Source organism: Labeo rohita, chromosome 16 (genome assembly GCF_022985175.1).
Source record: "Labeo rohita strain BAU-BD-2019 chromosome 16, IGBB_LRoh.1.0, whole genome shotgun sequence".
Taxonomy (NCBI): Eukaryota; Metazoa; Chordata; class Actinopteri; order Cypriniformes; family Cyprinidae; genus Labeo; species Labeo rohita.
This window is the reverse complement of record NC_066884.1, coordinates 11326634-11345950: the sequence shown is the minus strand read 5'-3', so window position 1 is coordinate 11345950 and position 19317 is coordinate 11326634. Positions and strand designations below refer to the sequence as shown.

The 19317-nt window shown below is 39.0% G+C and overlaps 1 protein-coding gene across 5 annotated transcripts; it reads right to left on the bottom strand.

Annotated features, from left to right (window-relative positions):
• Nucleotides 1-2209: 2209 nt before the first annotated feature.
• On the bottom strand, nt 2210-18930 carry pogzb (pogo transposable element derived with ZNF domain b). Of its 5 annotated transcripts, none has more exons than XM_051131502.1 (21): nt 18808-18930; nt 18203-18303; nt 17916-18025; nt 17415-17531; nt 16753-16937; nt 16557-16665; nt 15511-15762; nt 15063-15242; nt 14882-14982; nt 14515-14795; nt 14028-14182; nt 13199-13299; nt 11529-11675; nt 10924-11058; nt 10648-10841; nt 10414-10554; nt 9250-9300; nt 9054-9166; nt 5725-7383; nt 5458-5491; nt 2210-4706 (listed from the first exon to the last, which is right to left on the bottom strand). In XM_051131502.1, exons 3-21 carry the CDS (start codon nt 18019-18021, stop codon nt 2885-2887), a joined length of 5883 nt encoding a protein of 1960 aa, XP_050987459.1. In that variant the 5' UTR covers nt 18022-18025; nt 18203-18303; nt 18808-18930; the 3' UTR covers nt 2210-2884. The 5 variants fall into 5 exon arrangements, with proteins under 5 accessions (XP_050987459.1, XP_050987457.1, XP_050987461.1 ...); XM_051131500.1 differs by having other exon boundaries at nt 18226-18303; XM_051131504.1 differs by having other exon boundaries at nt 2210-4673; nt 18226-18303.
• Nucleotides 18931-19317: the final 387 nt, after the last annotated feature.

Sequence of the window (19317 nt, the reverse complement as noted above, 5' to 3'; positions counted from 1 at the left end):
CAAAACGTGGCATAATGTGGCATAAGAGATTAAGAGGATAAAGACTAAACTCAGTATGCTCCTATTCATTATTAAAACAACTACACACAGAATAAACGCAACGCCGCGTACATTCGCGTTTTCCAATAAAGAATAATCTCTACAGCTGTTTTATATCATTGTCTTTTGTTTATATTGGTTTTCTACGGGAGGAAACCGTCTATTAACGCATTGCGTTCTGGGCTCGTCTGCTTGCATATACACAGTTGTTGTTTTTTAATATCACCTAATGCCTTTCTTAAGGCGCGTTCATATCTGCTGGAATATCGTTTGACAACAGTAAGGTTTATATTTAATTTGGTCTTTATTATCGTAGTCCGTTTTGCCACATTAAGCGTTTGCTGGGCAAGTATGAAAGTGAAAGTTTGCGCATTGTGTTCATGGCCATATGCTTGCCTTGAAGTACATGACATTAATAAACTATATTACAAATTTGATCGTTTAATGGCACTTAATGTATCTTAATACATTAAACCATATCAAGTGTTAATGGTTTTCTATGGGAGGAAAACGCTTAATGAGAGACTTTGCGTATTGCGTTCATATTCTGCTGTTCTGTGGCCACGGATTTGCTTGTCTTGTTTTTATCTCCTACAGATGACTTGCAGGACCCTGTACATTATGCTATTAAATTAGTTTTAATCGTTTAACGACCACAGCAACTTGTCTCTATCGGCAACACGCAGCATTTGTGTGGATTTCAAGTGAGGTCGCAGGTAGCTGAGAGTGCAAGTGGCGATTGCGAGTGACATTGTAATTTAGTTTCTTTTTTATTGTCTTCGCCACCTGGCTACTGTTGTAAAATGTTGAGAGATTCAATTAAATAAAATAATAAATAAATAAAGTACAAATAAAATAGACTGCAAGTGACGTCACTTCCGGAAATGCAGTTGTCTGAGAGTGCGTGTCTGCAGCTAGACCCTTCTGACATTTTCAGCATTACTCCAGTCTTTATTGTCACATGATCCTTCAGAAACCATACTAATATACTGATTTGCTGTTCAATAAACATTTTTAATTATTAGTCAATATTTAAAACAGTTGAGTACATTCTTTTCAGGATTCTTTGATGAATAGAAAGATCCAAGGATCAGCATTTATCTGAAATAAAAAGCTTTTGTAACATTATACACTTTACCATTCAAAAGCTTGAAGTCAGTAATTTTTTAAAGAAATTATACAAATTATTATTTTTTTTTAGCAAGGATGCTTTGAAATGAACAAAAGTGATAATATTGATAACAATATAATCAATATTGATTATATTGATCAAAGTGATAATAAAATGTTACTGTTTTGCCTGTACTTTGGATCAAATAAATGCAGGCTTGGTTAGCAGAAGAGACGTAAAAAAAACCCCATTAAAAATCTTGTTTAAAAATTTTGACTGCTAGTGTATGTATTATTTGTATCATGGCAAATATATTTTGCCATATATTTTTCAGTGTATCAAATTTAGTCATAAAAAGTCAAAATTATTTTTGTAATTAATTATGCTTTCTTACAAATCAACATTCTGCTCAGTGCTGCCGCTTCTGGCTGTCCTGTGGAAAAAAAAATCATCATTGCATAATGTTCAGGTGATGCACATGCTCCACAAAATGGAGTGCAAAACTGGAAGGTACAGGTCTTTAGGAATCTAAATTGAAGTGCAGTTTGGGAATCCTCCTTTCCACATTAAAATAATGCAGGGAAGCATAGGAAAAAAAGGGCTTTATACACAAATTGAGTTTATTTACGTTTTATACATGATGAATAGTCAAAAATGCTAAGTCACACACATAATACTTTTACCTCTTAAATTATTTTTAATCCTCCTTACATTTTCATCAGAATAACATCCCAAAGACCCCCACTTATATAAGATCCCACTTACCTTCATAATCAGACTGTTTACATAAAGCCCCACCATTAAGTACATGTAAATTATATACAAAACTGTTGCAGCAAATGGAGATGAAGTCAAAGTAAGCACCTTTACAATGAAAGGGCACCAATAATGTGCTACAGAATGTCTTTGAATTCAATGTCAACGAATGACACCTGGAGTGTAGTAGTTACACCATCCTGTGGCTACTACGGTAAATTCAGATGCTGAAATCAATGCTGGATATACATAAATCCCACTCCATTCACTGCAGCTGCAGTGCCAATAACAATACTAAGACTCTTCAGCGTGTCTCACTGTTTATTCGGTCAGTAAGTAGATAAATAACCAAAATGGAAGAACTTCAAGACAGTCCGAGTCTGTTGCCTGCCATATGCAAGCTGAACTTTAATGTATAATGTAAAAACAGACTCTGTAAAGTTATGGAATAAAAGTAATGGCCTATAGTAAACGGTATACTAAATTAAACATCTTTAAATAGCATTTAAGTTTTAGATTATTTTCCTGCCTTCTGTTCAGTCTCACTTTGAGTATGAGAGTCGTGTAGTGGCAAACACAAAAAAAAACAAAGCTGATGTTACACTATGAGCCTCAATCTGGCTTGATGAAATTTTTCTCATTACAGCAGGCTCAAAAATGCTGATTTACTTTCAGAGGATGTAGAATTTTTGAAATAATTTTTTCAAAAAAAAAAAAATAAATAAAAAAATCTAACACTGCGGGAGCTATTGGATCGTTTTATGCTAGTAAATAAACAAAAAGAACAACCAGTAGAAAACTTTGCAAAAGTCAATCATGCAATGTCTATCCTGTAAATCTATACAGTATGTAGGATAACAAAAAATATTTTTACATTTTCACTCCACCACACAAAAGGCTGTAAATTAAATATCCACAGTAGGCCTAAATAGGTTTGTCTGACCTCAAATCCTTCACAATGTCTCTGTAGATCAATCATCACCTGTTTGCAGAGTCCGTTTGGCAAGCGTTAGCTTCCTGATTCATGCCAGATTCGGAGAAACGATCTTGTTCGGAGTGGTGTGAAGGAGTCACTGATTCAGGGGATGAATGTGAGAAATCTGTGTCCTCGCTTGCAATTTCCAAACATTCATCAGTTCTTTCCTTTTGTTGCTCTGTCTTCTTTATCTCAGTTGGCGTTGCATCTTCATCCTTCGTTTCACTGACGTCTTCATTTTCTGTATCATCTGGTTCCAGTGTCAAATCAATCTTCTCGGTTACCTGGCTCACTTTGTCTACAGTATGCGTATCCATTGGCTCTTCTTCCTCTTCCGACTCAAGATCTACAACTTCAGGTTTAAGCGTGGCCTCCGACAGCTTATTTAACAGCTCCACCGGAGAACCAGGCAAACTCGTATGTGCTTCCTGATCAGGAAGCAGGCCAGTCAAGCAGAACGAGTGTTGAATAAATTCACTCCTACAAGAGAAGCAAGACATGGCCTCTTCCAACCAAGATACGAGAAGCTCCACCAGATCTTCACGTTGAACCCCAGATGCACCAACGCTAGGGCGTTCAGCCCAACGAGCTAGAAATAACCTTTGCAGTACAGGGCGTACACACATCTCTAAAGGTTGCTGTCTGCCCGTACAGCCAGCTGGTATTATGGAGAGTAACGTTTTGGTGCTACCAACTGTGGATATGATGCTTTCAGATGTTTGGCTATGATGGCTATCCATAACCAGCAGGGCATCGTTTTTATTCTGTGAGTCAAGATGTTGCTTCCACACTTTGGTGGCCCAGATTTCGAGTTCTTCCACTGTGGTGAAACCCTCCTCTTTGGCCATAAGCAGGATTGACTCTGGTGGGCTTCTCCTTGGCGTACTAGCATGGCTTGTGAAGAGCACTGCAGGTAGCACGTTACCATTTGCGAGCACGGAAAGGTAAATCTTCATGAAGGGCTTCCCAGACCCAGTAAACTGAAAAGCAGCCTCTTTGCTTATTCTGCTATTCTCGTTTAGCATTTTGAAGTCCACAAACACAGAAAGCTGGTCCATAGCGCCAAAAAGACATTGTGGAATGTTGTTTGCCTTTATTTTACTGTGCACCAGCTCTGTGAAGCGACTGCAGTTTTCCTCCATGTCATTAGGGAGTTCCCGATGTACTGTGAAAGGGGTATCCAAACCCAGTTTGTGCTGCATCATGAAGCTCACTGCCCACTCGTAGGAAATACGGAAGGAATTGATCTCGTTGGCTTGGCTTTGGAGCTCCGAAGCTTTTTCAAAAAGTTTCGCCTCGCTGACAGGACGCTGCTGTTCCCGTTGAGTCAAAACCCACTCTACTAAACGATCAACGGCCTCTCCGGAGGTACTGCTGCTGCATTCATTTAACTGATCCTCTTTGTCTTGAAGCCAAGACTTGATGATCTGAGGTTTGGTGTCCATTTCTTTAGCCGCTTTCTGGACCCCGGCACACAGTGCAAGGAGTAGTATACGACGCTGATGGATAGAGAGAGACTCCTCTCTGTTTTTCACAGGTTGTGAAATTGTATTGGTTACTGTTACCTCTACCTTCTGTCTAGACGTTGTTTCACGTGGCACGTCTTCATCGGTTTCAGTCTCCTCAGAGTCTGAGTCAGTTTCTTCATCTTCTAGAGGGGCCATTTCCTGGTCCACGTCTTCATCTAGACTAGCATCAGCATCATTTGAGTTTGTGACATCCACTGAAGATTTGTGCAGGCTTCTTTCCAACATTTCCGTTTTGTATTTAAGTCCAGGATCTGTGCCATCCCTGGAAGGGAAATAGTGGGTCACTTTCCAGAATCTGTATAACATGAAAAATGTGGCAACTTAAAATTCGCTAACTGAAAAAAATTGTAATGTGCCATATTACAGTTGAAGTCGAAAGTTTAGCTTCATTTGATGCTTAATACTGTGTTGTTACCTGAATGATCCACAAGTTGTTTTTTTTTAGTTGCTCATGAGTCTCTTGTTTGTCCTAAACAGTTAAACTGTCTGCTGTTCTTCAGAAAAATCTCGTTGGAACCCGATCCAACGACTGTATGAAAAAAAAACGATGCAAATAAGAGCCGGGGGGTGAAAACTTTTGAATTTGAAGATCAGGGTAAATGTAACTTGTTTTGTCTTCTGGGAAACATGCAAGTATCTTCTGAAGGTCAGTACTAAATGAAAGAAATATGATATTTAGGGAAAAAATAGGAAAAATGAACACATCTTCATTCTGTTCAAAAGTTTTCAACTCCAGCTCTTAATGCATGTTTTTTGCTTCTAGAGCATCAGTGAGCGTTTAAACCTTCTGTAATATATGCATACGAGTCCCTCAGTTGTCCTCACTGTGAAAAGATGGATCTCAAAATCATACAGTCATTGTTGGAAGGGGTTCAAATATACAAAAATGCTGAAAAACCAAAGAATTTGTGGGACCTGACGGATTTTTTTGAAGAACAGCGGGCAGTTTAACTGTTCAGGACAACTGCAGGTTGCAATTTTGAATCAAACAATTGTTTGAGTTAAAATGTATTTCTCTACCCAACTTTGGTTTCTAAAATACGTACCTCTTGGTGTCAACGAATCCCACTTTCGGGTTACCTGTGGAGGAAAAAAGTATAATCAATTATAATAAACTACAACAATTTAACAATGTGTTTGTTATATTTCATGCTAAAAATGTAATACAATGTATATTATTCAAACTAATGCATGCCAGTTAAATAGCTGTTTGAAACATGTAAATTCCTTAATTTTGTGCAACATTTGAACAAAATACAAACACACAGAAATACACTGTTTAATATTTAGTGTCAGTATTTGAGCTTTATAACCTTGGAAATCAGGTGAGTAACCATGGAAGTCCCAGAAGCAGCAAGAACGTTTGCACAGATTCACAAGGCACGCTGTGCAGCCATATACACTCTCATGCCGCATGTTTTTCAGGTTGCAAACTTTACATCTCCTCGTCCTACGAGTAATTTTGGCTAATCGATGTCTGACGCCTTCTTGCGTCTCTGGATTTTCTTTTTTCACAATTTGCTGCTCAAGCATGCTATCGTGGACTTGGTTCTGGCGAGCGTATCTTTCGGCACACTTGGCCAGCTGGTATCCCAGACGTCTGCGGTAGATGGCCTGGGAGAAATGTCCTCCCTGGAACCACCCGGGTGGGTTGTCTTTACGTGTCTCCCGTAGGACAATGAAAGAGTTGATGATGCTCAAGTTGACGAGGAACCAAAAGAGACGCCGCCAGTTGGTGTCGAGAACCAGCCCGCCGAGTTGGTTGCACGTGAGGAGCTGATTACAGATGTCGACACCGCGCATGTTGTCCTGGAGCAGCTTGAAGGCGTAGGGTCTTTTCACAGCACAAAGCTCGCCTAACTTTGTGGGAGATCTCCTCCAGACCACGTCTGGCCTGCCTGCATCAGCATTTGTGGAGAGACACACCAGCTGCTTGTTATCTTTCCATCTGGTGGCGAGAAGCGGGGCGAATTCATACTGTTGGTAATGACCTTGATTGTTCAGCGGAGGCTCGTCCCAAAACTCCTTGGGCAAAATCGGACTTTGAGGGAGGATGGAGCTGGAGCAGTATATTCCAGTGTCAAATAACTCCTTCATTAGTGGTACAGACGCAAGTGAGCTAGACAAGAAGATGTGGTGATGTTTACCCTCAAGGCCGTCTATGAGTTGCGGTACAACTGTTTTGCTCAAGTCTTTGTTTTTCTCCTGTCGCGTTATGACCAGGAGTTTATGGCAGTAGCCTGACTTTGAGTCACACAGTAGCCATATCTTTGGCTGGTTATTTTTACTCTTCTCCTGAGCGATTCCCTTGTCATGGCTCGGTAGAAAAGCTTGATCGACTGTTAGACACTTGTTTGGCTTGTAGGCCTCTCGCATGCTTGTCTGCAGGATGCTCAGCATGGGCTGAAAAAAGGACAACTTGTCAGCACTCTGGTTATCGTTCTCCACAAGCATGCTGCTCATTCGGATGTGAGCGGCGATCTGCTTGAAGCGTTTGACTGACATGGTTCTGTAAAACAGCTCCCATGTTCTGGAGCCATAGCGGCCGTGGTGATGGTCCCAGGACCAGTATAACTCTGGCTCTCCCAGGCTTTGAATTCCCATGAGGATCGAGAGACCAAAGAAGCCTTTGACTTCCTCTATAGACACGGGTTTCCAGGAAGAGTCCCCCTGCCCCAAAGAGCAGCAGTAAGTGGCATAGGCATTGGTCTCAAAAACAATCTGCTCAAAAAGGATGTCGGGAAAAAGAAGCTGGAAGTAGTCGAGGACATCGCTATTCCTGGTCATTATATGCTGTGGGCCACAACTTTCCACGAATTCTGGCACAGTTCCTTCCTCTTTGGGCACACTCCACTGCTTCATGGACAACCAGTCAGGCTGTGTCCCAACATCACTAGCTTCATCCCCTTGTGGACCCTCCACCTCCTCCTCCTCCTCAACCTGGCAGAACTCAATATCTGTCTCCAAACACTCTGTAGGGGAGGGGAGGGATTATAGGAACACAGAGTTAGTCTTCTCCTTGGAGTCTCTACCATCACCAATAATCCATTTTATAACACCATGCTCAATGTACATGTGGTTCTGATAGGTCAGTTAGCTTTTGAAAAAAAGAAAACAATAAGCAGCTCAGAAGCAGCAGATAATTCCCCGATGGATAGTCCTTGTCGTTATTCATTTGTCATGTTTCTAAATTAATCCACTTAGGGTTTTTTTGTACTCCTTCTGACATTCTCCGGTTCAGGTGGTGTGCGGTAGGTTTTGTGTAAATACTCATTCACTCATCCAGAGTGCTCTCGCAAAGGCTTGCCAGTAAGTCCTGTGGAGTCACACCAAGTTCAAAAGGCCCATGTTTGTCCATTTTGACAATGGACAACTTGAGCTCATAACCCACACCTGTGATTGTTGTGCATCACATACTGTGGGCTATTACTCAAGACTGGCCTCTTTGCAAGTGTTGTAGGCATAAGTGTAATGTTTGACTGTAGCTAAGAATGCATGGAAAAATGTTTATTGAAAAGATCCTTCTTTATTGTAGGCGTCTATCCACACAAATAACATTCAGGCTGTGAAAATACATATACAGTGTCTGAATCAAACCATAAAATTAACGGTTTGCACATTACAGTGTTAAAGGGGGAGTTTACCCAAAAATTAAAATTCTGTCATCAATTACCCTCATGTCCTTTCAAACCCGTAAAACCTTCGGCGATCTTTGGAACACAAATTAAGATATTTCTATTAAATTCAAGAGCTTTCTCACCCTGTATAGATAGCAACGCAACTACCACGTTCAAGGCCCAGAAGCGTAGTGAGGACATTGATAAAATAGTCCATGTGACATCAGTGGTTAAACATTAATTTTATGAAGCTACAAGAATACTTTTTGTGCACAAAGAAAAAAAAATTCTTGTAGCTTTATAACATTAAGGGTGTACCAAAGCTCTCGGATTTCATCAAAAATATCTTTATTAGCGTTCTGAAGATGAACAAAGGCTTTACAGGTTTGGAACGACATGAGGGCAAGTAATCAATGACAATATTTTAATTTTTGGATGAACTATCCCTTTAAGATGCTCTGATGTTCTGAAATCTGCTGATCCAATAAACGTCTGAACTGATGAAAATTACTACACACTGCTTAATTAAGCATGTAGATATTGTTTAAAGACAAAAAGTTGTCGCAAGTGTCAACAGCAGATGTTGTACATTTACTGAAAAAGGTAACCTGGCAATTATACACCAATTTAATATGTCTTAAATTGTGAATAAAACTCATATGTTTAATATTTTTAAAAAATGACCACCCAAAAACATTTTTACATGCAATTGGCACGTCATAAGTCATTTTGTACCCTGTTGTTCAGTAAATGTAATTTACAGCGACAAGTTGTACTGATAAAGATTGTAGTAGCAGTGTTATGTCGTGATGCTATTAATTTAGTCTGAATGTATTGCTACTTTGTGTCTACACTGTATTACTACTATAATCATGCAATTAATGACACCTACAATAGAGTTGGATCCCCTCTATCTACAGGGGTAAGAAAGCAGAGGAAGAAAATCAAGCATGCAGGTAGGGGACCATGCAGTTTTTAAAGACACAAGCATGCCTTAACGTTCTACTGAGTTGAAGAACACCCACCTTTACGAGTGAAAATACTGTAGGAGTGAGTAGGGAACTTAATGAGATGTTTAGCCATCAAGTTCCCTACAGCAGTGGAGTATTCACAACCTGCACAGCTCAGCTTCACACCACTACAAAAGCACAAGAAAACAGCCTTTAGAAACTATTTCAGACTGTACAATAATAGAATTTAAAATTGAAAATAATATATTACCTCGGTGGCCCCTTTTTAGATGTTTTTGGGACTCTTCCAGGAACGTGATTGCTGAAATAAAGAAATGAACTGCAATCAGTATGTTGTCACTTTGATTGACTGCCATACCAAACTAAACTTTCAAGGGAACCCTGGGTATTAAGACTTGTATGGCTTAATATAATGTAAATGGTGTCTCTTACTGAAATATGTAGTAGAAAACCCATAAAAGATTTACGTTATTTAAAATCCACATCGTTTCATACATATTTTGGACTATGGGGGTGCCATTGTTTTGATTACGTAGAACGGTTGCACTCAGTGAGCTACTGGCACTACCTGTTGCTATTTTTACACAATATCCATTCATCAACAGAGGTGATACATCTCCGATAATGAGTGTGATATTGCGTGGCTCGTCAATGAACTATGGTTCTGTGTAGTGCCGCTTCATCTGACTGCATGTGATGGAGATTTACGACAAATCACGGAACCGGCATTACTGACGAAATGCACATGATAATTGCATCTGATTATTTGCACAGCCCTACCACAGCTACTGAAAGAGCATACAGGTGGCAATGGATATAAGCGTAAGCTTAAACCAAATGCTTTACCATCTATTTTGTAAAATCCACACTGAGAAACTCCTTCAGTGGCTGTGGCATCATGACAAGCGTCTGCATGTTTAAAGCTCTTTCAGTAGCTGTGGCCTACTAAAAGCCTCAAAGGCATTAGGGCTAAAGTGAAAAGAACACAGACTTTAAAACTTTGGGAAGTTTTATTCGTCCATAGGCATCTTCCCATTCTTTTCTCCTCTTCTTATCACAAGAAAGACAGTGAAGACTTACATTGCTTCTCTTGTTGCCCTTTGACTGAAAATTACAACCAAAAGCTGCACAATGTGGCATCGTATCAGTATTTTATTTTCCCAAGTTGTGTTGTGGCAAAAATAGCAACAGATAGTGTCAGTAACTCACAGAGTTTTAAAATAACATAAATCTTTAATGGGTTTTCTACTACATATTTGAGTAAGAGATATCATTTATGTTATATTAAGCTTTACAAGTCTTAATACCCAGGGTTCCCTTTAAACTCCAATTTCAAGTCGAACTATTTTTTTCATTTACAGAATGATCATTTTACTGCAAGAGGATGTAAAGAATTGCATATGACTTTACTTACTTGATCATATGGTTTGCATAAGCACGAGAACAGCAAGTGCTGTAGAAGCAGAGTGAGCAGTGAACATAAGTAGGGTAGTGATTTGCAAAGTCTGGGATGTCAAAACTGCACTCCACACACTTATGTCTGCCAAGCAGTGACCTTTAGAGAGGAAAACCAAAAGTACACACTTCAAAGTTCTGATTCCCAATTGAAATAGATGAACATATCTGTCAAAACGCAGCATGACCTTACCTCTGTTCTTGGAACTTGGACAAGTAGTCAAACATCTTGCTGACTTGTTTCTTCCCAGGTCCATGTCGTTGTGATTGCTGGTCACCACTATAAGTTTGTGAACTGCTATTACTATTCTTCTGAAAGGTAGTGGATGATTTTGAAGATGCCTGACCTGCTGACTTCTTAAGCCCAACGTATGCCCTAATGGTCACCTGGGAATAAGGAGATGACGTAAAATACATTGTTACACCTGTTGAACTTGCTCTCAAACAAACAAACAGACAAATATTTTACTTTTGTCCCAGGCTGGAGTCCCTCCAATTCACAAGGTTTTCGGAAAGTCCTGTGGTGATTGATTTTATGCTCAACTTTGTCCTTTGTGAACAGGAACTGAAGACGGCATTTGTTACAGTGGTAAACCGTTGACTTCTGTAGAAAACAAACAGGCCATATAATGGTTTAAAATAAATGTTTGTTGGGTCAGTCAATAATATATAAGCATGTTTATCTTTTTTTTTTCTGTCATTAATTACTCACCATCATATTGTTCCAAACCCATAACTTCTTTGTTTATCTTTGTAACACAAATTAAAATATTTTGAAATCTGAGATTTTTTATGAGTTCCACTGCCGTCTACGCAGGGTCAGAAAGCTCTCGAAATTCATTAAAAAAATATCTTAAGTTGTGTTCCGAAGATGAATGAAGGTCTTATGAGTTTGGAACGACATGGAGATGAGTAATTAATGACAGAATTTTCATTTTTGAGTGAACTATCCCTTTAAAGCAATGCATCCATTTGGAACCCTTCAAAAGACTACATCATTGTGCCCAGTAAGACAAAACACACATTTTCAAATACAGCAAATAGTCTGCAATTAATTAATTAATTGATGCTCACCTGGTGACGAACATAGTGTTGCTGGTAACTGGTGGAGTGCTTGAAAACCTTAAGGCAGTATTGGCACAGGAGGTGGCGGGTATCCTCATGCCAAGTACGAAAGTGGTTAAACACATCCGAGTAGAAGGAGGAGCGATATTCACACACCTGAAAGTGTTAAAACATAGACTTTGAAACACACCTAGTATTACAAAAGCCACTGTCAACATGAATGGTTATAAAAAGAGTTTTAGTTATATTTCCACTCAAGCTTGGTTTGGCACAGCAAAACCATTCTTGGTTTGGAAATGTTGGAAGAAAGCTTGTAGTGACGTTGTCATGCAGGATTTGTCACTTGTTTGTTGTCTGGCTACTAGTTTCTGTCTGTTGCTGGCCAAACACACTATTTGAGCAAAATAAACAGAAATATGCTCCATAACACAGTTGTCATTTACATCGTATACTGTATGTAAACACTTGGAATACTAAGGCATCGACTGGTGCCTCTGTATTACTACAGGGTTCATACAGATACCGTAAAAAAATTCCAGGACTTTCAAAGACTTTTCAAACCCTACTTTTTTGATTTTCAAGGACTTCATTCAGAGATTTCACTTATCGAACAATGTCTCATATTTCAATTTCTAAAAAAGATAAATAGATAAATAAATATATACAAATAAAAAAAAAAATACAAAAACTAAATGAAGCACATGCACAGTATCAATACATTTCTACAGTAAAGCCACGGGTAATTTTCGTTGTATTTGTGTGTACTTTCTTTTTTCTACTGTCTTAATGTATTGATGTTTTCTACTGATATTGATGTTTTCTACTCTAAAAAAAAAAAAAATCTGAAAAAAAGTTTTGCGAAATCGCTCCAAAATCCTGATCTGAAACAAATATGCGCTCCAAAGTCCCAAAGTGAATCAAATGATTTGCAAAGCTGCACTGAAGTCCCAATCTGAATCAAGTGATTTGCGATCCCCGATGTGAAGTTCAGATCTAAACCAAAAGAATTGCAAACTTACACCGAAATTCTGATCTTAAAAATGTAATTATTCTCGATCCATGCTCTGAAGTCCCGATCTGAATAATGATTCGCAAACCATCATTTCAGATGATCGGAGTGCGGATCTCGAATCATTTGACTCACATTAGATCTTTGATTGACAGGAATCTTTTTTTGGGGGGGCTTTTATTATTTTACTTTTCAGATTTTATTATTTTATTTTTCAGGACAGTGGAAAGATGACAAAAAAGCATTAAGTAGAGAGAGGGGAGCTGAACCGGTAAAGGACCTCGAGACGGGAATCGAACTTGGGTCGCCGTGAGCGCAGTTGCACTGTATATGTCGTTGCACTAACCACATTTTGCGTGAAAATATATGTGCTTATTGAAAAAATTAAACACTTACTTTATAGATACAGTCTTCCAATCACTCAAGCACTTTTCAAATATCTCTTCAAGAATATTGCTATTTTCAATGGTTTTCCAGACCTTACATTTTAAAGTGTCAAATTCAAGAACCCTGTTACTAGCTCTGTTATCACAGTGGATAAAAATACCATGTCTGTACTGCATAAGCTGGATTGGCGTGGAATGAAAATGGTTTGGCGTAACAGTGGAAAAGTGTCTATAGATAGAAACTGGTAATAAGGTTCATCCAGGTGATTTTTTCCCCAACTCACCTGGCACACATAAGGCATCTCTCCAGGTTTGTGGGTGTTCTTCATGTGCTGCAGGAACACTGGCTCGCTCTCAAAGGACCACTCACATATTTTACACTTGGCTGCACAGAAAAGCATAACAACCACTAAATCAAGTGACAAATCGAACTTACTGCAGTTTACAGTCACTGTAGCAAACCAGGTCAGAGCAAACATAAAACATCTGACAGTCAATAGAAATTAAACATTTACTGTCACTGTAGTAAAACCAGAAAACAGGTAAACATGCAAAATCTGAATACAAAATGTGTTAAAGAGACATCATGTGGTGCTAAAAGCCTTAAGATTATGAAAGTTTGCTGTTATAAAACATTTATTATGTTTGGATACTGCCCCAGTGACCCCTTCATGTTTGAATTTAGTCAAATAAAGTAGTACAAATAGCAAGAGTGTGTGCCGGCTGAAGAAGCTATCTGATATTCTCTTACCGGAATAACCAGTTTTGCAAACTCATTGTTTAATTAATTTTTTTTTATCTGTCTGCAACTGGTTGCTAACAAAATACTGCACAATTTGCTTTTTTGGGACAAAGATTTGATTGATGAGCAGCCTTTAGAAAGCGAAATGTTTAACTTTATCTGTGCCTGTATAACCTGATTATCTGTGAGGAAAGTTGTTAACGAAGTTGTTGTTCAAAATCATCCATCATGCTGAAATGTTTCCCTCAAAAAACATATTTTCTTTACGGAAGAGAAAGACATGAACATCTTGGATGACAAGGGGTGAGAACATTATCTGTCAATTTTTGTTCTGGAAATGGTCTTCTCCTTTAACTGGAAATAGTTCTTACTAGATGACTCAATTGCAGTGTGGACACTCTCCAGGTGACACTGAAGACGAAATGGTGTGGGAAAGCGGCGGAAACAGTGCAGGCAGGATGTGTGTGTGTCCATCTCCCCATTTTGCTGCTCCAGCTCAACATGGTACTTCATATGGTTCATAAGTCTGCAAGAAGAACAAACACGTAATAACTACAGCATTCTATAATGAATCATTTCAACTGCAACTAGACATATGTACTCATAAATCCCATAAACTGGCCATAATCAGGTTTTCACAACACAACCCACCCAATCGCTACTCAAATCTAGCCCAACTGCATTTCAGGAGGTTAAATACATGTTTTTTGGCAGGGTTCCCCTGGTAAAAATTCACATTCCAGGGGATAAATATCACGTTATTAGGGTCGCTTCAACCCGCGGACATGAAAAACAACCTGCAGCAGCAGTGTTAGATTATGCCAATTCCACAGGAAAACCTGCTGCCCATTAACATACCTAATATTATTCTTCAGTCTCTTGTGGCAGGTGAGGCATTTGAATGATAATGGTTCTTTTGAGTTGTCCATCGGTACATAGACTCGATTCCCTTCAAATGTGCCGTAGTAGAAATCATCCACCAGCATGACAAGTCTGTTCTGGGTATCTCCGGACTTTGTAGGTGGGCTATCCAGCTTGATACTGGGCACGACAGAGGTGCTTTTCGGAGGTGTGGGTGGGGTGTTCACAGCAGCGGCAGTACTGCTTGTATCAGTCTGGGCCAGATCCGGGCAGCAGAACTAAAGGGAGAATGAGATTAATTGATTACTTTTAAATAACCAAAACACACTTATTAACATAAAATCTTCAAAAAGTGTATACTTACACACATATGACTCCGTAGAGCCTCAACCATTTTGAACTGAGCTCCACAACGAGGACACATGTGAGAGGTTGTTGATGGTGTTGTATGTGTAACAGGGATTGCTACGAAGAAAAGAGAAAGAGATTGAAATTTACTCTAGTATGAAGCTATCAAAGATACACTATTACAACAACATACTTACTTTGCACAACATTTTGTGTCACGACAGGTAGAGCAGAGGAAACAATAGTGCCGTTGTTGGTCTTCTGATTGCTCATAACAACAAAAGTCTGTGCTTGAGCTCCACCAGGAAGGTTCACTGATTTCACAAGGCTCATTATATTTTGCATGTCCAAGGGTCCATTTCCAGGCTTTATTGTCACTGTAAAAAAAAAAAAATACAATTTTATAAGTGATAATTGCAGTTCTTGTTGCTGACTGGTCAATACAGTGTTCAAGCGGTGATAAGTTCAGGATACAGTAACAGGTATAACAGGAAACAACTGTTTGCATGATTTTATCTTGGGAACAATGAATGTGTAGAATGTTTTTAAATGAAATTAATATTTAAATAATGTTCACTGTTTCTTGAAAATACAAACCACTGTCCAAAAAAAAAAAAAAAAAAAAAAAAAAGAGAAGCATCTTACCAATTTTAGTCGTGGTTCGTGCTGTGGTGGGCTGGGTAATGGTTGTAGAGGGCATGGTGGACAGAGAATTGGCCGCAGAAGGGGTGACTGCTGTTGTGGTACGAATAGTGAGAGTTGCAGGGATCTGCAAAGTGCTAAAAGTGCTGGGTGTTTGGGCCCTGTTTGCAACCGGAGCTCCAGTCCTTATTTGAGCTGGTTGGGTAATTATTTGGGTTCCACCAACAGCTGGTTTGAAAATTTGTGTGCCAGGTGCTGAAAATACATCAAAAGAAAACATTATTAATCAATAAGCGAAGCAAAAACAAAACAGTTGCGAAGTCCAGAGAACCAAAGTCCACAAGTTTCAAGGATTAGTTCACATCCAGAATAAAAATTTCCTGATGTCTTTCTTTCTTTAGGCGAAAAGAAATTAAGGTTTTGGAGGAAAACATTCCAGGATTTTTCTCCATATAGTGGTCTTCAATGGTGGCCAACAGGTGGAAGGTCCAAATTGCAGTTTCAATGCAGCTTCAAAGGACTCTACACGATCCCAGCCGAGAAAACCACAAATGCTTGTCTTGCACTAGCTTGTAATCACATTGGAAAAGTCACACGTGGTTAGTTCTTCATCTGTGTACTTCGGTTCAAAAAGGTAGGGTAGGGCAAAAAACTCCATCTCATTTTCTCCTCCAACTCAAAAATCATCAGACATCACGCATACGTAAAATGCGTGAAGTCGAGCTAGTCTAAGACAAGCATTTCTGGATAAAAAGTGTCAGTTTTCATTTTTTTTAGAAACTGACTGATCGTTTTGCTAGATACGACCCTTATTCATCGGCTGGGATCGTGTAGAGCCCTTTAAAGCTGCAGTGAAACTGCACTTGGACTCTCAACCTGTTGATCCTCATTAAAAAATAGAAAAATCCCAGAATGTTTTCCTCAAAAACCTTACTTTCTTTTTGACTGAAGAAATACACGAACATCTTAGATGACATGGGGGTGAGTAAATAATCAGGAAATTTTTATTCTGAAAGTCAACTAATACTTTAAGGAGATCATTAACATACCTTGGACTAGTGTGAAGGGTCGAACAGTCTGGCCTTGTTGGACATTCAGCACCAAACTCATCGGGCTCTGGCCAGGCTGGACAGGATGGATATTCTGGACAGGAAGACCCTAAAATCATGCAAACACGTTGACTAATAAAAGTGAAGTTGAAATAACCAGAAAAAAACTGGGATCTATGAGGTGTGATGGCAGCACCTGTGTGGTAAAGTAAATTGGCTGGCTGTTGGCGGCATTGGCAATAGGAGCTGTGCCAGGCAGGAGAACCTGTGACAGAGCCAGAGTGCCAAGCCCTGCTCCTCCTGGTGTCAAGATGACCTGCTGCCCTTGCACTGCTTTGGAAATATCCGCTGGCACAGCAGCAGGAACTACACGTTGAGGCACTGAAGGAATAAATGACTGATTAAAGGAGTAGTACAGTAAAAAAAAATTAAAAATGCTGTACCACTCATGTACCATTTTTGTAGTTAACAGTACTTCTGGTGCTCCCTTTCTGAGTTTTGATGTAGATTATGAGTGAATAGTCGAATTTACACAAAACAAATGACTTCAAAACACTTGAAATATATAGCACACAATTCATGAACCACTTGATTTTGTGTTTTTGTTATTTTAAAGCTTCACAGCCCTTAAGAGGGAAACTGAATTCGGGTCGCCGTGAGCGCAGTTGCGCTATATGTCGACACACTAACCACGAGGCTATTGACACCAACCAAAATTCCATAGACTGCTACTTGAAAACAGTCACTTTCTGCCAAAACATCACTGCTTGCAAACACCGAATTGGTCTATATAACGACAGAATATTCTTTAATGAAACTGATAATCACTCAACAGTGCTAAAGGGAGCAAATACTCACATGTATTTGTGATCAGCGGAACCGTGTTTGCTGTATTTACTACAGGCGGTATGGTTGGGATGACCATGGTTTTAGGCTCAGCTGGAATATCAACTGCTGTGGCGGAAGCTTTAGACACTAAACAGTGGAGAAGGATAGGTGTTGTTTAGCATACTGATATTAAAATGAGTAATTACTAAAAGAAAACATTTTTCTAATCACATTAAGTATATACACATCTGTAAATAAGCATACGTTTATATATACACTACCAGTCAAAAGTTTTTGAACAGTAAGATTTTTAATGTTTTCTTCTGCTCACCAAGCCTGCATTCATTTGATCCAAAATAATAAAGAAGTATTAAAAACTATTTAAAAAAAAAAAAAAAACTGCTTTATTCAAATATATTTTAAAATGTAATTTATTCCTGTGATCAAAGCTAAATGTTCAGCATCATTACTTTTTACATCAGTTTTGACTGGCGATGTGAATGTTACAGAAAAACCTATAAAATGACACACCAGTGGGAGTACTACTTTCAGTATTTCCCCCTGAATCATCCATTGATTGCTGTTGCCATGGCTCCAGCTCCTCCTCCTCACACTCCATAAACAAATCCGCATCCATGTTTCTGAAAAATAAAATGTTTATAAGCTAAACATTTGAGTAGTGAACGTCTGAAACAGTAAACATGCCTTTACAATAAACGTCAAAAAATATAATAATGCTATTACTGCCAAAGACATTTAATTTAAAAATAATAATACGTAGGGAAATATTATTATTTAGTTTTATATAGGACAGGTACATGTTTGAAACGAAGACCCTCACAATATTCACCGGCCTCTGACAGCATTCAGCTCCAACCGGTTTCAACGTCAAGGCTGCCGTTTACAAAACCCCCTCATCCTGCAAATTACATAAACGAGTGAGTAAACCACATTTCTTTGTACATACACTTGGAGAAAATTATAAAATATATGCTGCCTTAAAGCGGGCTTGATATTCAGTGCGCCGCCGTATCACTTTAGGAAAGCCTTCAATACATTGTGTAAGTACGCGCAATGTGGTTTCATCCAACCGAAAGGGGCAAAGAGAAAAGTAGTTCCTGTGCCATTACATCCAATGCGTGAGACTGGATGATTTGAGAGATCTAAACGGAAGCACAAGCCTTAGATATGTGTACAATAACAACACATGAAGATGAAAATCCAAAGTGGGTCGAAACGAGAGCCAGCGCGATGTTTATTACAAATACTCGGTCACAAATTATGCAGCAACCCCCTCACGCGGCATCTACTGAGTGCGCACTCCGCATACTATCCTCTGCGCACATAATGAACGTCGATCACCTAATGCGTGTATTAAAGCGCGAATACGTCGAATATGGTTAAATTCATAAATAATACTTACCGGATTATAGTCTATATGGAAATATGTTCAATCTGATATATTGAAAGAACACAAAGACTGCCGGTACGTCACAGACGAGACGAATAAGTGCGCTAAATGGGCAGAGGTTCTGCTCTTTCTGCGTCAGCGATTGGTTGATGCACGCAAAACGCCACTTCCGGTTTTGGATTCTGAGCTCTGATTGGCTGTAATCTCTGAAATAAGGAGGAGTGGTTACTGGAACAAGAAAATGGCTTCCTTCCTTGAAACGACAACATTTTACACTGTTTAACCAAGTGTTGGTTTAATAGTGGAAAGCAGATAGTGTTATCATTTTATTCAACACTTTGCTGTTTTTTTGCAGATAAACTGTTAAGACCATCATATACTGGTCTTTTTTGAACATAATTGTTGATGTTCAATTATTGATCACTCAAAAAATCTCCTATATGAAAATATTAGTTAAAATAAAAATATAACGCCCCTTACATGCACAAAGCATTGATAAGTAGGTTAGGAACCAAAAATGTA

Coding starts and splice junctions, on each gene's coding strand:
- pogzb (XM_051131502.1), bottom strand. CDS start 18,021: ATGGATGCGGATTTGTTTATGGAGTGTGAGGAGGAGGAGCTGGAGCCA. Junction 15,763..16,556: donor ACCCTTCACACTAGTCCAAG/GTATGTTAATGA, acceptor ATGTATTTTCAG/CACCTGGCACACAAATTTTC. Junction 5,492..5,724: donor TTACTCACCTGATTTCCAAG/GTTATAAAGCTC, acceptor TTTCCTCCACAG/GTAACCCGAAAGTGGGATTC.